This window comes from Notolabrus celidotus, chromosome 16, assembly GCF_009762535.1.
Source record: "Notolabrus celidotus isolate fNotCel1 chromosome 16, fNotCel1.pri, whole genome shotgun sequence".
NCBI classification, from domain to species: Eukaryota; Metazoa; Chordata; class Actinopteri; order Labriformes; family Labridae; genus Notolabrus; species Notolabrus celidotus.
The window spans coordinates 15,634,617-15,653,071 of NC_048287.1; the positions used below are offsets into that span (position 1 = coordinate 15,634,617).

General features: G+C 39.7%; 1 protein-coding gene and 1 long non-coding RNA gene across 4 annotated transcripts in view; one reads left to right on the top strand and one right to left on the bottom strand.

The window, feature by feature from the left end:
- Nucleotides 1–2,056: 2,056 nt before the first annotated feature.
- LOC117828046 lies at nt 2,057–5,247 on the bottom strand. Its single transcript, XR_004634320.1, has 3 exons — nt 5,201–5,247; nt 4,790–4,910; nt 2,057–2,491 (listed from the first exon to the last, which is right to left on the bottom strand). It is a non-coding gene; the product is annotated as an uncharacterized LOC117828046 (long non-coding RNA).
- Nucleotides 4,883–18,455, top strand: part of elp2 (elongator acetyltransferase complex subunit 2) — a 30,702-nt gene continuing 17,129 nt past the window's right edge. Inside the window, exons 1-11 of one of the 3 annotated variants that reach the window (XM_034705018.1) lie at nt 4,883–4,932; nt 5,274–5,442; nt 5,586–5,664; nt 6,279–6,349; nt 6,445–6,589; nt 7,971–8,048; nt 8,342–8,406; nt 8,513–8,579; nt 11,634–11,780; nt 12,118–12,213; nt 13,394–13,494. In XM_034705018.1, the coding sequence (XP_034560909.1) occupies nt 4,898–4,932; nt 5,274–5,442; nt 5,586–5,664; nt 6,279–6,349; nt 6,445–6,589; nt 7,971–8,048; nt 8,342–8,406; nt 8,513–8,579; nt 11,634–11,780; nt 12,118–12,213; nt 13,394–13,494 (1,053 nt within the window). In that variant the 5' untranslated portion in view covers nt 4,883–4,897. Of the gene's footprint in view, nt 4,933–5,254; nt 5,443–5,585; nt 5,665–6,278; nt 6,350–6,444; nt 6,590–7,970; nt 8,049–8,341; nt 8,407–8,512; nt 8,580–11,633; nt 11,781–12,117; nt 12,214–13,393; nt 13,495–18,455 lie in introns of those variants that run through there. The other 2 variants (XM_034705019.1, XM_034705017.1) reach the window with 2 other exon arrangements.

Below are 18,455 nucleotides of genomic sequence, written 5' to 3' on the forward strand. Positions count from 1 at the left end.
AGATTTCAATATGTTCAAGTAAAACAAAACAGCAGCAGTGCTAACAAGGCATGGGTCATCTGTCACTTAGCACTCTCCTCCTGCCAAGCAGCCCCCCTCAGGGACAAGGCTAATTTAATTGCCTGTAAACAAAACCAGGCAGCAGCAAAGTGCCATGTGGACACCCATCCCAGTAATCTTGGCATTTTTTACAACTCCATTTTTCTGTTGTTACATAATCACTGATACCTTGCATATACTCATTATCATTCAGTTTCCATCCAGCACTGCTTTGTCTGAACGCTGCCACATTTGCCGAAGATGCAGGCTCCGCTGTTTGTAATAAAAGCCAATGCAAGCAAATAAGAATGTGCAGAGATGTAAGACATGAGGAGACACATTATGCATGAGCTGTGAATACTGTACATGGTGTTTATGGTCAATCCCTAACATAACAATGTACTGAAAGGAAGTGAACACAAAAACAACTTATAAGACAATGTGCACAGTCAAAGCATGTGTAATTTTGTAAGGGGAATTTTGTTTGTATTTTCCAAGATATGATTTTGGTGCTTGATTAAAAAAGAACCCTAGGTTAAGTTCCACAAGGAGTTTCTAGACAGGTATAGGTTGGTGATCAGAAATGAGTTATCAATCACCTTAAAAGACATTTGAATATGATTCATATGACCCTTAAGTATATTCATTTAGACATTTATTATATTCAAATTGTAATCAAAAGATAATCCTGATATATATTTGTGTGTATCTGGAGACCTAATTAAAAAACTCTTAGCAATGAAGTCTAATGTATATGTTTTTTTAAATTCAGTTTTTATTTGGACTGTCAAAAAAACGTTGTTTTTTTTTAATTGCTCATCACATTCTTAATCCCATGTTTACAGTTCCATTATTTTGTATTTCAAATTAGTTTTCAGGTTCATTTTAACAATTTGAAGCAATTCTTACCAGTGTCCTGAATTCATTTCTTGTGCAGGTCTGATGCAATTTGGAAAATGCCAAAACAGTGCCCTGCTGGCCTTAGTGATGCTTCAAGCGCCAATATCAGTTTGATTAGCTGCACCTGTATGCTTAGCTCTTGGTTGTGCCTCAAACTAAAAGTACTATGGTATTGATATTTTAACTATGGTAGAGATATTTTAATTCTATTTGGAACAAAGTGAATATTGTTTATGTGGATTTTTTTAAAGTGAAAGGTAACATTCAAAAGCACAGTGGCGTCATTATTATTCATCATAGTGGCAGCAGAAGGCAGAAAAACACTTTGGCGGCTTAACTAAGGCATGCCATAAGGAACTAAATAGCATGAGGTTACCAAAAAGATGTGATAGCTTTGACCTTAATCCCTTAACAAGTTAGCACTGACAGTCGTAGTAGTGGAATTTGTATGCCAGCACAAACCTGTATGAAATACTACTTGCCAAGAAAAATAAAGATCCTTATACTTACCTTACTTACCTTTTACTGAATGATTAGAGAAAGTATACACACTAAACTGTTACAAAAATACTGTTTTACCTGAGATCTGTCAACTATAATGGTAAAATAAAGGAGTCATTACATCTACTCAAATTATACTTGTTTTTAAGTGAGTGAGAAATGGCACTTAAAGAGAAAGACCCTACAAGTTGCTGAAGAAAGGTTTCAGTTTCAAGAGATGAACAGGACAAATTTATATTATCCCTCAGCCTCGGAATAAAAGTTCATTCAAGTATTTTAGTTTCTGGGGCGCAGAAATAAGTTATTAGTGGAGCATTTGGCGGTAATATGTGTAAGAATTAAATAATTAATAATAAAATACTGAAGGATATTTTTGGCACTGTAAAGCATTAAACTGTCTGCATGTATTATTTTTTAAGTAGGAGATTCTCATTAGTCTCTTTGGACACTTTATTTTAAAAAGCAATAATTAAAAATATAAATTGTAAAAATACCACACTTTCTGAACTGAGAATGTGAGATTCCTTTCCTGCTATTGTAGAAAAATGTGGTGCCATATGTTTGAGCACCATGTATTCATTTTAACGTGGCTTTAATGACAGAAACAAAGTAGAAACACAGACTCATATTTGCTTTATTTCCTCAGAACAGATGCTATCATCCATGTACCTACAATATAATCACACAATGTTTCCCATTGTAGATATGTCAAGAATTTGATTTCACTGCCATACACTAATAAGCAGCCACCATGTTTTCAATCTGTTGAGCACTAGAGCAAACTAATGAGTGCAAAAATATGAATACAAAACTTACACAAAGGCGTATCCTCATACGCTTTGGAGAGGAATATAGGACAGGATCTTTCCCAAATAACTCTCCTCTCTCTCTTTCCTGCAATGGCCTGTTATATTTTATCAAACTAATCCAGCGTTGTGTAAGTAGGTTCAGGGGATGATGAATGCATTGTCAAAGCAGTGCAAAGATAATAGAGATGTTTTTTCAAACGCAGCTGCTTGGCTACATCCCAGCTATTGCCTAGCTGCCGCTCCTGAAATGAGAGCCAAAGATGCATTGGTATCCTTAACTGAGAGGTCGTCACACCCTGCCAAGTCTGTCTGAATCTTGTCTCCCCCAGACTGACAGAGGAGGGACAACAATAGCAAGATGAGCACGATCTATTTTCTGCTCAAGTGTTGGTGACAGTGCGTCTGCTCTGTCTTTGTCACACACATACACCACAAGTCAGCACAGTCAGCGTCAGGCCAAAGAAAAAAATCAAACTTCTTCCTCCATCTCTTCTCACTTCCTCTTATTATTTGGCTCTATCCCTGGTTGCCTTTGCTACGTTGTCATCTATCACATCGTCTCAAGGGTTCACAGATGCAATCACGTTCTTCTTCCTGATCATGTCAAGTGGGTGCCTAGAAACTCTTTGTGACAAAAGTGTCTCCTCAACCTTTCAAATCCAAAAGGCCTGGAGGCTTTTTTTTTAAACAAGCAGAGCTGTCTGGCTGGCAGCTAGCTCAGCTGTGACCAGTCACCCTCAATCACCCTTGTCAAGGGGATAATCCACTCTGACACAGCGGTGTGTGTGCACTGTGGCATCTTGATTGTTGATGGAGCGGTTTCGAGTTATACCAAAATGTCTTCAGCCATTTCAGTTAAATGTTGTATACATCTGGTTCTCTTAGGCCCAGGAAAAACTAAATAGATTAAGGGGTTTAAATTTGATTCTGCTCAATGTGCTGCATTTTTATTGCCAGCTCTCCATTAAAAGGGAACCAACATTTCAGCTATAACACCAATGTTAAAATTTCCAAAAATCTATATATCCATCCATTTTATTCCTCTTACCTAAGGTCGAATCGTGGAGGGAGCAGTCCAAGCGGATCGACCCAGACATCCCTCTCCCCAGCAACACTTTCAAGCTCCTCCTGGGGAATCCTGAGACATTCCCTGACCAGATAGAATATATAATCCCTCCTATGATTTCTGGGTCTACCACGGGGCCTTTTCCTTGTTAGACGTGCCCAGAACACCTCTAAAGGGAGCCATCCTTATTAAATGTCCGAACCAGACCCTTAGATACTTAAATTCCTTCACCTGGGGCAAAGACTCACTCCCCACCCAGAGAGAGCAATCCATCGTTTTCAGGCGGAGAACTATGGCCTCAGACTTGGAGGTGCTGCTTCACACTCAGCTGAAAACTGCCCCAATGCCTGCTGGAGATCCCAGCTCAAAGAAGCCAACAGAACCACATTGTCTGCAAAAAGTAGAGATGAAATTCGGAGGCCCTCAAAGAAGAGACCCTCCTCCCACAGGCTGCACCTTGAGATCCTGTCCATGAAAATTACATACGGGATCGGTGACAATGCACAACCCTGGAGAAGGCCAACAAGCACTGAAAACGTGTTCCATTTTGTGCCAAGTATGTGGACTGAGCTCTCACTTTGGTCATATTGGGATCAGTTAGCTCATAGTAGTGGCCCACGAATCCCATACTCCTGCAGAACCACTCACAGGACCCCCCCGAGGGACACAATCATAGGCCTTCTCCAAGTCCAATAAACAAATGTAGACTGGATGGGCAAAGTCGCATGTCCTCTCCAGAAGCCTTTCCAAACAACAATCCTAATAAAATAACTTAAGTCAGAGCATTATTGCTGCCCCAGCTCTGTTTTGGTCTGACCTTTGACCCCCTGTAAGAAGGAACAACACTTATTCAGAGCACAGAATAATCACCTCAACATTGACCTTTTTGCTGTATTCACGGTCAATTGAAAATAATTATTTCAACGTTCAAAAATGCAACCTACACAGGTAGAAGAAATTGGCAATAGCTGGGATGTCAGAATCATAGTCAGAATCCATTCTCAAACTGGAATAGGCTTGCTTAATTTTGTGATTTTCTTACCCCCTCTAGTGGACATTACCCAGCTGTGCATTTCAGTGAATAGAGTCTCTTAAGTCAGTATGCCTCTAACCAAAAAAGGCAAAGAATACAAAAAATACTAAAAACATGAAAAAAAATAACATGACATAAGATTACGTATGTGAAAAAAAATTCCCAGAACACTTACAGCATTTCAGTACAGTAGAAATGTTTGAGCAGTTCAACCTGCCACAGAAGCTGCTCAAACATTTCTACTCTGCAGTCACTGAGTCTGTCCTGTGCTCTTCCCTCACTGTCTGGTTCGATTCTGCTACCAAATCAGACTTTAGGAGACTGCAACGGACAGTCAGGACTGCAGAGAGGATCATCGGCGCCCCCCTGCCCTCCCTCCAGGACCTGTACTCCTCCAGGATGAGTAAAAGGGTAGGCAAAATCCTCACAGACTCCTCTCACCTGGGTCACCACCTCTTTGACCTGCTGCCCTCTGGCCGGCTTGTCAGAGCTCTGAGCACCAGAACATCCCAACACCGGAGCAGCCTCTTCCCTCAGGCCGTATCCCTCATGAACAATCATACTGTAAAACACCAAAGACTCCGGTGATATACCACACACATTTGCAATACTTGATTTCCAGTGCAATATCTCAACAACCACTTGCAATATTGGGATTTATCCCATGACATATTTTATTATTATATTCTTAAATGTGCACTCTGGTTTAGGCTAAGTTTACTTATTTCATGTCTTTAAAATTACTTCTTTACCTTTCCTTGTACAGATATTATTTTAATTTTTATTTAGAATTTTTGGATTTGTGTTTAGGTTTATATATTTATTTCCCTTACTGTCTCGTTGTGTCCTTACCGTCTTGTTGTTAAGTACCAGTGAAGATGTATGACGTGGAACTCATTGTTATCACGGAACGGTTTCACCACAGCCATATTTACAGCAACGCCACAACTTCAGTATCCAAGATGGCGGCGCCCGTAATGGAAACATGCCACATAGCTTGCTCTACCAATAGAACACCAAAAGTAGTTTCTTGGAGTCGAGGTGGGATCCTAGCTTTTGGGACATGTAATTCCGTGGCCCTTTACGACCCACAGGTAATAAAATCAGTTAAATGTCCTCTTTAAAGGTAGCTGCCATTGTCGGTTGACACAGCTAACGATAGCCGAGCATCACATAGTTTAAATTATACATTTATTTTGTTGTTGTCTAAGTAAACACAGTATTTCTTTTACTTTAGGAGAGAAAAATTGTCGATTTGCTGAATGGGCACACAAGCAGAGTGAATGCAGTCAAGTGGATTCACAGAGAGGACTGTGGTGAGTGAGGAGGAGGAAAGTGATGGACCTGTCAAAACGTGTTTGTTTATAAGTGTCTCAAACATTTAATTTGACACCACGTAAAAGGTTACAGAGACATAATGTGTGAGTAGAGAAAATTAATTTTAACACGATCCATGGTATGTCAGTGGAATCGCTAGTATATAGTGATAAGGTTCAAAACCAATGCTGTAGGTAAATCAGTAAATGGTGTCACACATTTTGTCTGAGCTTCCTTTAACTCCATTGTTTTCATTACTATTATCACTGTCTAAACTCCCAGGGATCAACTCAGCAGACAGTGTATAATAATGATACATATTCTTTGATAACTCATTTGATTATGAAAGCAGCCTTCTGATCACATGTCTGTTCTTATATTAGTTTAAAAAGTTGCTGCACTATCCACATGAAAATCTGTATTCATTGTAGCTCAGAAATACACTGTACTGGTGGTTACATTGGTAATTTGTGATTTGCCTTTTTGCCTGAAGTCATACCCATATCAGTCTTCTTAATCCAATATCTGTCAAGCTCTCTTATGAAATGTAAAATAAAAAAAAGACTTTCAGCCATGCATTGATCTGTATTTAACCGTGTTGATGTTGCTCCAGCTCCAGAGTCTCATCTTGTCTCAGGAGCCTCAGACAATCAGATCATCGTCTGGGAGGCACAGAATGGGAAGGTTAGCCACCTGTTTAATCTGTAACAGTTTTTCTGTCTCAATATTCCCCTCCTCTTGTTGTGGACATCTTCTAAAATTTGGCGTACTGTTTCCAGTTCATACAGACCGTTCAGTGTAAGGGCCATACTAGTCCAGTTTGTGCTGTGGATGGCATCTATGTGGAAGACTCCAAGATCCTGGTTGCCTCCTCAGCATCTGACTCCACTGTCAGACTGTGGCTGTGCAATAGAGCCAAAGAAGGTAAGAAACTCCCCCAGGCACACATAGGTCAGGCAAATAACTGTCGTAGTCGCAGTCCGTCAGGTTGTACTTTGTTGCTAAAATGAATTTTTTTAAATGCTTCAAGAGTGTATTGTGTTCAAGTGTTATTCCAGTTCATGTATCAGGATTAGCTGATTTTAATTTGAGCATTCCAAAACCTTTTTTAATTGCAACCCTGTTAACATGTAGTGTCTGCTTGATACCCTTCAACAGGGTTCATGTCTCAGTAGGGGGCAGTTCTATTCTCAAATGTTTTATTTTCATTTACATAATTTTAGAGGACTAAAGTTGTAAAACTATCCAGTGATCCCCAAAAGAAAGTAAATCTCCTTAAAGTCTGAAATTACTGAGGCTAATATAAGGTAATGGTCAATATTATTCAAAGAAATAACTCTTGAAAATCCTCACCCCTTTTTTTAAAATTTCAGCTTTGTATTATTAGACAAACCTTGTCTCTGCCCTACAAGATATTCTGCAGTTTTGAGCATGTTAAACCCTTTTCAAAAATGAGTCACACTCCTTTTTTTTTTTTTATACAGTAAAGCCAGTATAAAAAGTAAGAATAGCTGCCCCCTAGTGGCAGAAATAGTGCATTGAAATGTTTAAAAACAGCCCAGTTGTTTACCTCACCTCTGCAGTGCTTCAAAACGGGTTTGGATGTGTCATATCAATCAGGTTGTGTTCGTCTTTTAAACAAGATATATTTTATAAGACCAGAAATCACCCAACATGTTGACAAGATTTTCCTCTGGCCATTCTAAAAAGTTTTAAAAAAAACTAGATTTTTGGACAGAAAAATAGTCCATTGTGTGCATTCTGTCCCCTAAGAAAAGCTGTGTTACTTGCAATTCCCTTCACTTTGTTGAATATCAGCGCTGTAGCATGCTACAGATATCTACTTAACTTTTTTATAAAGCTGTCTAAAATAACAGCCTCACTTTGTAGGAAGTATCTGCCCGCATGTCATTGCAGATGAACATTGCTGCTTGACAGTCATGAAATTTATATATATATATGTGTGTGTGTGTGTGTGTGTGTGTGTGTGTGTGCATGCATGCATGCAGTCTGGACATAACCTTGGGATGTATTCCAGGATAAAAATAATATCGGTGTCATTTTGGAGCCTGTATGCAGAATGTGGCTGTTTGGAAGACCCTTGGCCTCCATGCATTAAGCGGAGGCTAATAAAACTATGGGAAAGAGATCACATGGGATCAGTTAAAGAAGAATATGACATGCAACTGAGTTCATACAAAATACAAAAGTCATATAAAATAATATAAAAATATATATATAATTAAATTATGTACCGGTATTACTAGCATTGAGGTTTAATTCAATTTGTACGTGTGTTCCTCAGCTGAGTGCCTCCATACCTTGTCATTTGGCAGCTGTTTCATGATGGATGTGTCTCTGGCACTGTTGCCAGGCAGCAGAGGTAAGCCTAAGCTGTTCCTACATAGACCTCATTCAAGTTGTGCACCACGCACACTTGCACACAACAAATATTACCCCCTCTCATGTCATCCATCTCTATTTTCACCCCTGCTTTACTGCTGTAACCAAATATGCTATCAGAATATGACCTGCGTTTGAAGTGTAATGTCCTTTTGTCTGTTTGATGCTGTTCTTCATTCTTCGCTTCATGCTTTTAAACCTGCATACCAGTGCATGCAATTTGCCATACCTGCATGCTTATATTACTGTGTGACAACCTGACGTTCCCAACAGTTCCCATACTGGCCTGCGGTGGTGATGACTCTCGGGTGCACCTGTATGTGCAGTCCAGCGGACAGGTAGGCTCGCATTGATACTCTTTCAGTGACAGCAAACTCATGTACTCATGTATGTAATTTTTAAGTGTAGGGCAGCATCTGACCTTTTGAAACTGCTCCACAACAGCTCCAGAAAGCCATGCAACTGCAAGGACATGAAGACTGGGTGCGGGGCGTGGCATGGGCATCTCTAGGTGAGTGTTGCTGATGCATTACCTGTAAACTAGCAAGACGAACTCACTAAAAAGCAAGTATACATGCTAGCACAATAACAGCAAGTCACCGGAGATGGGTTTTGGTAAGTTTATGAAATTCGGATTATATATATACACAGTGATATTGGTAGATTTAATTATTTTAGTGTTGTTTGAGGTTAAATTAATGTTCTGTACTGAGTATATGAGAAAATCAGTATTCTGTAGTTTTTACTGCAATAAGCTTATTTGGTTCAGGCAACAGATGTAGATTTAAGGATGGTACTGTGCAAATAGTTGCATGGGATCCAGCTGTGTGTTAAATAACCAAAGCATTCTGAAGTTTTCCAATCCAACTTATCATATAAGGGCATCATGAAAGTTGGTATACATGCTTGTTTCAACACCAGGGTCTTGAGCTTGTGATACTAAGTTATCTGCAAAGTTGAAAGATGCGGATCAGCGGTACCTCTGATTTGATAAAAATACAAGAGAAACAAGTGACTTTGTAGAGAAAGAGCTTTTATTTGTCTTCCAATCACAAATTAATAAATGAAGTACAGTGTTTCCTGTTATTAAAGCAGTTACTGTCCAGCCTTCCAAACCAGTGCACTGTTCACAGGTTTGTGATCACACATGGCAATGCATCGATCCAATCCAAGCTCTACTTATTGTGTAACCCTCTTCAAGAGCACTTCATTACGCTCTATTCTGACTGTGTAAAAGCCATCTCATCTCCTCGACCAGCCCTCTCTACCAGTGTCTCCATCCCACTAACAGTCTATGACCCACTCCATGCTGCCACACTGCGAGCCAGTAAAGAGACAGAGAGAAGTTTGCTAGCTTGAAATATGTCCATAGGAATGACAAAAAAACCCTCTCCACTATGACAGCAGTTAAATAAATCAGTCTGTTCTTTTATGGCTCAGCAGATGGCAAACAGCAGCTCCAGAGGTGTTTTATCATGGCTGATGAACACTGGGATGCAGGGCATGATGCTAGATTTGTGTCCATATCTTTATTTTTGTCTGTAAGCCATTTGAACACTCTTGTGCATGCAATACAACTGACATTAATTGAAAATCAGCTGATCAAACGTTTTTCATTATTTCGCTTTTGATATGTACATTCTTAGTATTAATATGAATATGTACATTCCTGGAACAGGTGCGACTTTAGTAAAATTCTGCACACTTTGCATAACACTCATTACATCAGTGATCAAAGTGGCTGATCCTTCAAGCCACATAATGGGGAAGTCATCTGTATGCTTGTAATCTTGTCGATCAGCGGGACTTTTGCTCCCAATTAAACAAGAAGAGTCACTGAGACAAAGACAGAAAAAAAGGTACCATGACTTCAATATTTCATCTTTAGATAATTCTGCTTCATTTATTTTTTCCAACTTTGCCTCTAAGAAGCCTCATCGTGCAATTCAAGCACCTTAATTTGCATATCTGGTCTCAACAAATATTGCATTGATCCAGTCATATTTCACTCAGTCACCACAGTGCCAGTCATAAAAACAGAGCATGTCACTATGCATTAAAGCCAATCCAGCTGTGTATGAAGCAGGTAACTGGTCTTAATTTAAAGACTCATTGCTGTGCTTGGCTTAATTTATGTCCTCCGCACATCAGTGAGAGCTTGACTTTAAGTCATGACATGAACTTGTGTTTTGTTATGAAACGGCGGGCTCATTAGAACAGTGCTTTGACTGCCCGTGTGCAGAGACATGATAATGCTTTTACTCGAGACATCTAATCCCATTCAAATGACACCACAAACGTGTCTGCTTTAACTCATACTTATTTAAAGGTTATTAGATAACGTTCACAGAGGGGTGAACATAGTGCAGGTCGAGTTAAAACCATTGCATATCATCTCTTATTCAAATTAAGATAACGTGTGAGGGTTTATCTCTTTAATAAAATTACATTTAGCTCCTAACTCTCCAGCACTTTTTCATGGCCCTATAGGATGTTCTGAACAGCAACATTATTCCTGTTTATCTCGGCAGGGGTAAAATGGGCCATTTGCGAATGGACTAAACCTGTAAGCATAATGTCACAGTAGGCAAACCAAGAGGTAGGGGAATGCACTTTGTTAAGAACCTGTGGGTTTTTTATTTGGACTGCACTCCTGCTGCCTAACTGTCATTGTGAAATCTACAATTCCCCAATAACTGCTTTAAAAAATAGTTTGAGAAAACTGCTGGAGTTGTTAAGATTCTGTTTGCAAGCCTGTATCATTTTTATGTTGTTCTTTCAACCTGTAGTCTGTTAAGGATAAAGCTTCATTTAAGAACTGTACAATATGCAATGCAGGATTTCATTGTCCAGTATTGCATTAAAGATCTGTCATATGGGCATGGATTTGGCCTATTGGTCAAATTGCATGCACATATAGCTGGCGACCCGGGTTTGATTCAAACCTGCTGACCCTTCCAGCATGTCATTTCCCCACTCTCTCTCTCCCAGTTTCAGCTCTATTCACTCTCCTCTCCTTTCTTATAAATGTATAAAAGCACAAAAATATAACAAAAATAAAATCTGACATATTAAAGAATGCATTTTAGTGATAACTCACAGTTCCACATTTCAAAATGAATGCCAAAGGCATTGTTTTTGTTTAATCTGAGGGTAGCTGGTATCTAGCTTAAGCTTCATCTGATTGCACCAAAACTGTTTTAAAGCATGTCCATTATACCCAGCCCTCCATCCAATAGGTTTACTCTCTGCATGCTGAGTAAAAGAGCATTGTTGTTGATTTTTACATTCAATTCTTGTCTAATTTATTGTGATATATTCACACCTTTACAATTTTTTCATTGCAATAACAAGAATGTTATTTATGATTCAGATCCACTTCATATAAATGTTCTTTAAGTTTTAAGAAACAACTAAGCATTGTAGTACATTTATCAATACCCCATTGTTTATGAAAGCAATCCAGCAGAGTAAATAAAACAAAGGCAGCCTTGATAAATGGAGTGATAAGGTAGTTAATAGAGGATGCCTTTCAGTCATCTGGCTCTCTGTCTGCCTCGTTCAGGTGGGGAGCTGTTATTAGCCAGCTGTTCGCAGGACTGTCTCATCAGAGTATGGAGGCTGTGCGCCAAGTCTGGGACAGACGCCCACGCAGGGGACGATCACACCATCATCAAAATGAAAGAGGACGTTTTTGAAGTCAAGGATAAGGGTGAGCGAGCCACGCAGGCTTGATTGTTAAAAGGCTGCTAATTAATCAAATAAGAAGACACTCTTTTTGATGGATTATTGGCAAGTGGTCATGACAAACCACCATACAAATAGTGAGAATGTGTTTGTGTGTTTACCATTGATCATTTTAAAATTTACTTAATTGATTTGTCAGGGAACACTTGAAACTGCATGTAGTTGGCAGCCAAAAATAAGTTTTCTTTTAGAAAATAATATTTATTCTTGCTCAGTTAATTTGCTACCTGTCTGTTGTTCAAAGACTAAAACTGGTGTTTTGATTACAGTCTTCATCCTGTCTCTCTTTCTCCCTGCCACAGATGTGTCCTCAGTGTTTGCTGTGGCTCTTGAGACGGTTTTGGCTGGCCATGAAAACTGGGTCTATGGAGTTCACTGGCAGCCTCCTTTCTACAAAGGTATGGTGATGAAAAACCTGGAAACGACTGTTTGCTTTGTTTTTGGTAATAAGCAGCTAGTTCAGAATAATGTTGTTTCCTCTAAACTCAAGATTCAGTAATTGTTTTTCTACAGCTGAAAGTAAAAGTTAACAGATTGACTTTCATGCTTAGTGAAGACAGATTGTTCCTCTTGCTTTATCTTACAGTGCTCTTGCTCATAAGAGGCAGCATAATATGGTACAAAATTCAAATAAATAGAAACAAACGGGTATAAAAAGTTATTAGCTTAATTGGTTCTCAAGAGAAAGGGCTTATGGGTGTGCTAAACCTTGTCTTTAAACTCTGTCTGTATTTAAAGCTTGTAACATCAAGATTACTTCACACCCAACCCTGCTTATTTGTACTTCACACATTGCTATGTTTAGTTTTAGGAAAGTAAAGCTTCACAGCTAAGCTGTAATTATACACAGCTCTAAGCTGCAGATGGCGCAATTATTATGCTTGTTGTTGGTATAACACTTTTGTCTGGATTATTTTTCCATCTTTACAGACCTAAGTATAAAATGATACCATCCGTCCTCATGAAAACCTTTCCAACATTGTACAACATAGCAAAAACACATTTATCTACAGGCCTGTAGAGAAAAGTTACCATTGACTGTGCTCTATCTCCTCACATTGCACAAGAGTGAAGCTGAAATACCCTCTCTCTCTCTCTCTCTCTCTCTCTCTCTCTCTCTCTCTCTCTCTCTCTCTCTCTCTCTCTCTCTCTCTCTCTCTCTCTCTCTCTCTCTCTCTCTCTCTCTCTACATGTGAACACATTACTGAAGCACTTTTAGTGTCAGTGTTGTTGCCACTAATTTTAATGACATGTAGGAGCAAAAAATAGAATATCAAAATAAATCATATAGGACCTGTTGGAATTAAGGGTTCTAAGATAATTAACTAGACAGGTAATGAATGAAAACCTATTTTTTATATGTCTGGTTTTACCTCTGGGGGCGTTACACTATTCAAATGACACATACAACAAATAACACATAAGTATGAAGCTGTATGTAGACTTTTTTGTTTCAAACAAGCTTCAAACGTAGATAACCAATGGATTTTGACAGCTGGCTGAGGTCTGTTGAGTATTATTGATTGTGTGTACTGCTCCTGTGTGGTTTCTGTATTGTCCCTCTGACTCCCCCTGCAGGTGGCAAGCTGCAACAACCTCTCAGTCTGCTCTCTGCCTCCATGGACAAAACCATGATCCTCTGGGCTCCTGAGGAGGGATCTGGAGTCTGGGTGGAGCAGGTGAGTGTTGACCTGAATACAAGCAGTGTGTATGCAGACACAGAGACACTACACACACGGTATCAATCATTCTCTGTGCAGACACAGACCCACACACCATTTTTACCACTCTCCATTTCTGCTGGCTTTTCCTTTGAGTTGCTCTTGACATGATCTGGCACTCGAGCCTTCCTTTAGTATTCTCTCTCCTGCTGTCAGTGCCCCTGCATCAGCTTCCACTCTTGCTGACATTGAGGTGTCAGGAATAGAAGTGATGGACAGTGATGAAGAGCCGCTGAGCCCGGCACACCACTGTGAGTTTAGACAAGCCGAGGTTGTCCTCCCCCATCTTCCCCACTATCACTCACTCACAACGAACCCCTTCTTTTACGGCCACTTCCCCCACACATCCGACAGAGGATGGAGAGGCTGGTGGAGGACTTGTCATAGTCTCTGCCTGCACCGCCTCTCTCCTTATTATTTTTTTCCTCTGTGATTTGTCTCTCCCTTTCACTCCCATCTCCCGCCTTCTGTCATTTTTAGTCCTCCACCTCCTTTTTTTTTTACCACTTGCCTTCTTTTTTCTTCTCCTGTCTAGTCTCCCTCTCTTACATTGTCTCTCTCCTCCTCCTCCACCTCCTCTCTCTTTTAGCTCCCAACAGCTGTTGTTGTGCCAGAATGGGGCTAAATTTAAACACAAGTGTGGAAGGCGAAGAAAAAGCAGTTTTCTGCCCATCTGCCCTGCAGCACTTTAAAAAAAAGAAGCAAGTCTGGCTTATTCTCAGGTGGTTCAGGAGTACCTCAGATTGACTTTCCTCTTACCCTGCAGAAACACATACTCCTGCGCAGAGCTGCTTACACAGACAAGCTCACACATGCAGGCTGTACCCCACAGTGCACATACACACACATCCATCTGCTCTGAGACCTACCTCGCCATGCCACACACCTTCAATGCGATCACACTGTGATGAGAAAGATTCCACACTTGATCAGTTACATTTCTGTACCTTTGATCTCGTCATTTACATCCACAGCGACAAGCAGGAGAGACCAAAGTAAGGAGCAACCATGAAAGTGTTGATTCTCCTCTCTTACAAAGGGCTGATGATTAATGCCTGGAGCCAGCTTGGATGTCGCATATTTTTCTTATGAGACAAAAAGGTGGTCAGTGGAAAAAGGAAAAACAGCTCTGGGTGTTTGAAACCAAGTCTGTGTTATTCCATTCTCCCTCTGTAGCTCAGGCTTTTCTTCTTGATCCCTCCTTAAAAAAATGAAAGTAAACCCCTACCTGAAATAACCTCTGTGTTGAAAGAGTATGTATAGAGTATACGTCTCAGTTCTATTTCATCCCTTTTCCAAACCCTTTGAGCTGACAGCTTTCCTGCCCATAAAGGGAGCTTAACCTTAACATAAACACAGTTGCACATGTGCAAAAAGGCAATAGAAGTGAATTAATCTCAACATTTCATTCCTAGCCATGCAAGTTTTATAGAATTATAGGCTTTAAGTCTATTTAATATGATTTCAATGATCTGAACAGGCGTCAAAAAGACTTCCCTTCCGGATGTTGAAGTTTTTTGGCAGAGCAGATTCTGCATTGCTAAATGACCAGCCATGTGTGTCTTAATTAGCCGATTTTTACGAAGAAGTCCTCTACTTCTTCACGCTGATTAGAGTAATTGGTGAGATTTAATGGAGAGAGGGGTTAGCAGTGGGGTGGCCGGGGCCCACCGCTGCGTAAAGCACATCTTACTAACGAGACACACTGGTAATTAACATCTCAGACTGACCACAGCGGGCCACTATAGAGCCTGGAGGGACTGTCTGTTTGTGTGTTCCTGAGATAACCTCTTTTCAGAGCTCAGCTTGTGCACTGTCCTTAAGTTACATTTGACCTAATGACAAATCCAGAGATGCCACAAAAAAATAAAATGTGTTATTTTTTTTAATTCTGTGTAAATGCATTTTTGGGTAGCTATCACTGAGGCCACAAGGAGTGTGTTCAAACTAAAAAGTGTGTTCTGTACATTATTTTATACTATGATACAAGTCTGTGCACATTTTTCACCACGTCACTGGTTATGTAAATATTTGTAAATTTACTTATTTAGTTGTGTATATACGTCATAAGATATGCTTATTTTTACTTATTTTTATTTATACTGTTTTGCACTATCTACTTTGCTGCTGTAACACTTCAATTTCCCCGTTGTGGGACAAATAAAGTGTATCTTATCTTATCATTGCTGATGGGCTAAAATCTGTTGCACTCCTAAAACAGGGAATCAGTAACAAATACACCTGTTGCTCAACTTTTTAATTAGACATGTTGTTTATCCTGGTCACTAAAGAAAAGATGTGCAACTGGTGTGAAGTTGCTCTTCAAACTCTTGGTAACAATGAGATAAAAGGCTTGATTTAATATAGTGAGATAATCACGGACTGCTGAATCTGAGGAAGAAACTAACCAATAACAGTTTTGATAATCAACAGTATGAAACATCAATTTACTGTAAGGACGATGCTATGATGATTCAAAACACTAAGTTTAACTTAGTGATAACTTTTTTGACCTATTAAAGCAAACCAGACTGTCAGCTGTAAGTATGTCTTTGTCTACACAGTTATTGTCACTGCAGCTACCTGTAGCTACCAAAGGAAAGAGAGAGCCTTTGTTTACCTGTCCTTTATTTGGCATAACAGTTTCACAGGGGGAAGAACATCAGCTAAAATGAAAACAGAGGGACATTTTGCAAAAACCTAAGATAATGGACATGATCGTCAAAGAAATAAGATTTACAGATTTACACAGTGGCTGCCATATTGTGCCATATTGAGAATGTGCCAACAACACATTCTCCCTTTTAACTTTGAAAGTTGTCATTTTTCTCAGAGATTTTTTTTTTTTTCAACATCCAGAACAATTGAAGGGAAAACTTTGTCTGCTGATATTCAAGCCTGAAAAGTGAATCTGAAACCTGTCCTCCCGACTGTTTGGGTTTTCCCAGCTTAGCTAAGCTCATTCAGCTTTCACACCCTCTCTCTCTTCTCCAAAGAATGATATATGCTTCCCTTTTTCTGCTGCCCTTGTTTCATTCCTCCCCCACACCCCCACCGGCCAGCGATGATAAGACACGCCGTTCATCTGCATTGTTCCCCCCCTCTCTTAAACAAGACAGATGATGGCTTTTCGCCTCTGTGAGTTTTTGTGCATGATTTACGGCCGGCTCTTATGCGCAGAATTAAAAAATTAATCTGCTTAATGTTGCATCTCATTCTTTCTCAATCTCACTATCTATATTTCTAGCTGACCATCTCTCCATCCTTGCTGCCTGTCCCCCTCTCTCATTCTCTCTCTTTCTCACTGTATGGCTGGAGGAGTGTGCTATTCAAAGTAAAGGCATGCCTTTATCTCTGTCATTAGTTCCGCTGTGTTTCAGCCTGCAGATAGACGTTATTTTGAAGGTCATTGACAACCGTCACAAGCCAGAAGGCCCTTTAATTGAGGACACCACTTTACTGCAATATACAGTGGACAGAGATGCTTTTCTAGCCTCTCAGCATGTTTGCTTTACTTGTAATTGATTCATGCACATTTATTTGTGTTTCTTCTGCATTCACTGCTGCAGATAAGCCAGCTCTCACTCTGTCTCACAAAAAGATAACAGGCTAAGCTGTGCATTTTCCAGATTGTAATTATTCAAGTGTGAATTTAGCACTTCTCATATTTCCTATAGTTCACATCGTTTAAAGCACAGGCTAATTAAAGATGTAGAAGATATTATAAGGCTGTATCTGGTAGGAGAACACGATGCTGCTGAGGGAGGAGTGTAGCGCTCTCCTGGCGTTGTTCTGTTGTTATCAATTTGAATAGATCTCCCCTCTGGGCACAGTTTATCAGGCCTCAGGGCCTGATAAAGCTTATAATTGTTAGAATTCCTCACGGCTGAGAGATACTGACCTGGTCAAGTTACAATTTAAAAAATCTTTGAGTTAACAGTTTGTTTCTTTTCTGACTGTTTAAGTGTGAGGGGCACTGTGTTTGGCCTCTCTCTGAGTTTGGTGAGATAATCATCACTGTGCAGGGTCAGGTGTGTGTGTGCCTGATTGCCCCTGATCTGGAGCAGGTGTGGGGAGCTTATATATATACTCTTGGGCTCCAGTTCCCTGTGAGGACTCAGTAGCTAAATGTCTGAGGTAGTGAGAGGTTGTTCCTTGTGTTTTCAGTGTAGTGGGTCTGCATATTGCCCGTTCCTTTTAAAGAAAAGTATTTTTTTGACACTGGGTCTCTTTTCAACTGCAACCTTTTTGTGTTTGGCATCTTTGGCCACCTTTCTGTTTGGTAAAAGGAGTTATTCCTGAGTTTGGTTTCTTGTCAGCTGCACAACAGCAGTGTTTTTTTTACTATTGTTCTGAGCTTTGTTTGTTTGGGTAGCCTGTTTGTTCCAGTACCATATTATATGGTATATTCCCTCTCCCCCTTCATATTGCTTGCTATTTTGTGGTTATTCCTTCGGGATAACTTTAACACCCCTTGGTCTGCAATTGCATCCCAGTTTCCCCTGCCTCACTTGGAATAGCTACCCATGATTTCATAGTCTATAATTTCTACACACATCTTTTTTTTGACCCTCCAGTCTTGAAGTCCCCCCCCATCCCTACAAGACACATGGGTTGTAAATTAAAACAATAATACAATCTATAAGGAGCATCAAGATATTACATTCTGATTTAAATGACAAAGAAGCAGAAATATAGAAGAAATGAGAGAAAACAAACCAAAGGAAAACAAAAACAGAAAAATGTGACATATCTGAAACAAATCAGATGTTAAATCTAACAGAAAACCTGAAAGCCATTAAAAGATTTATTACACAGTTTAAATTATATGACCTTATTTTATTGAACTGTCCTTTGCACCATTTGTTTGAGCTTAAGAGTTTTAAAGAGTTCATGTCAAACAGTAAAAGAGCTTATTA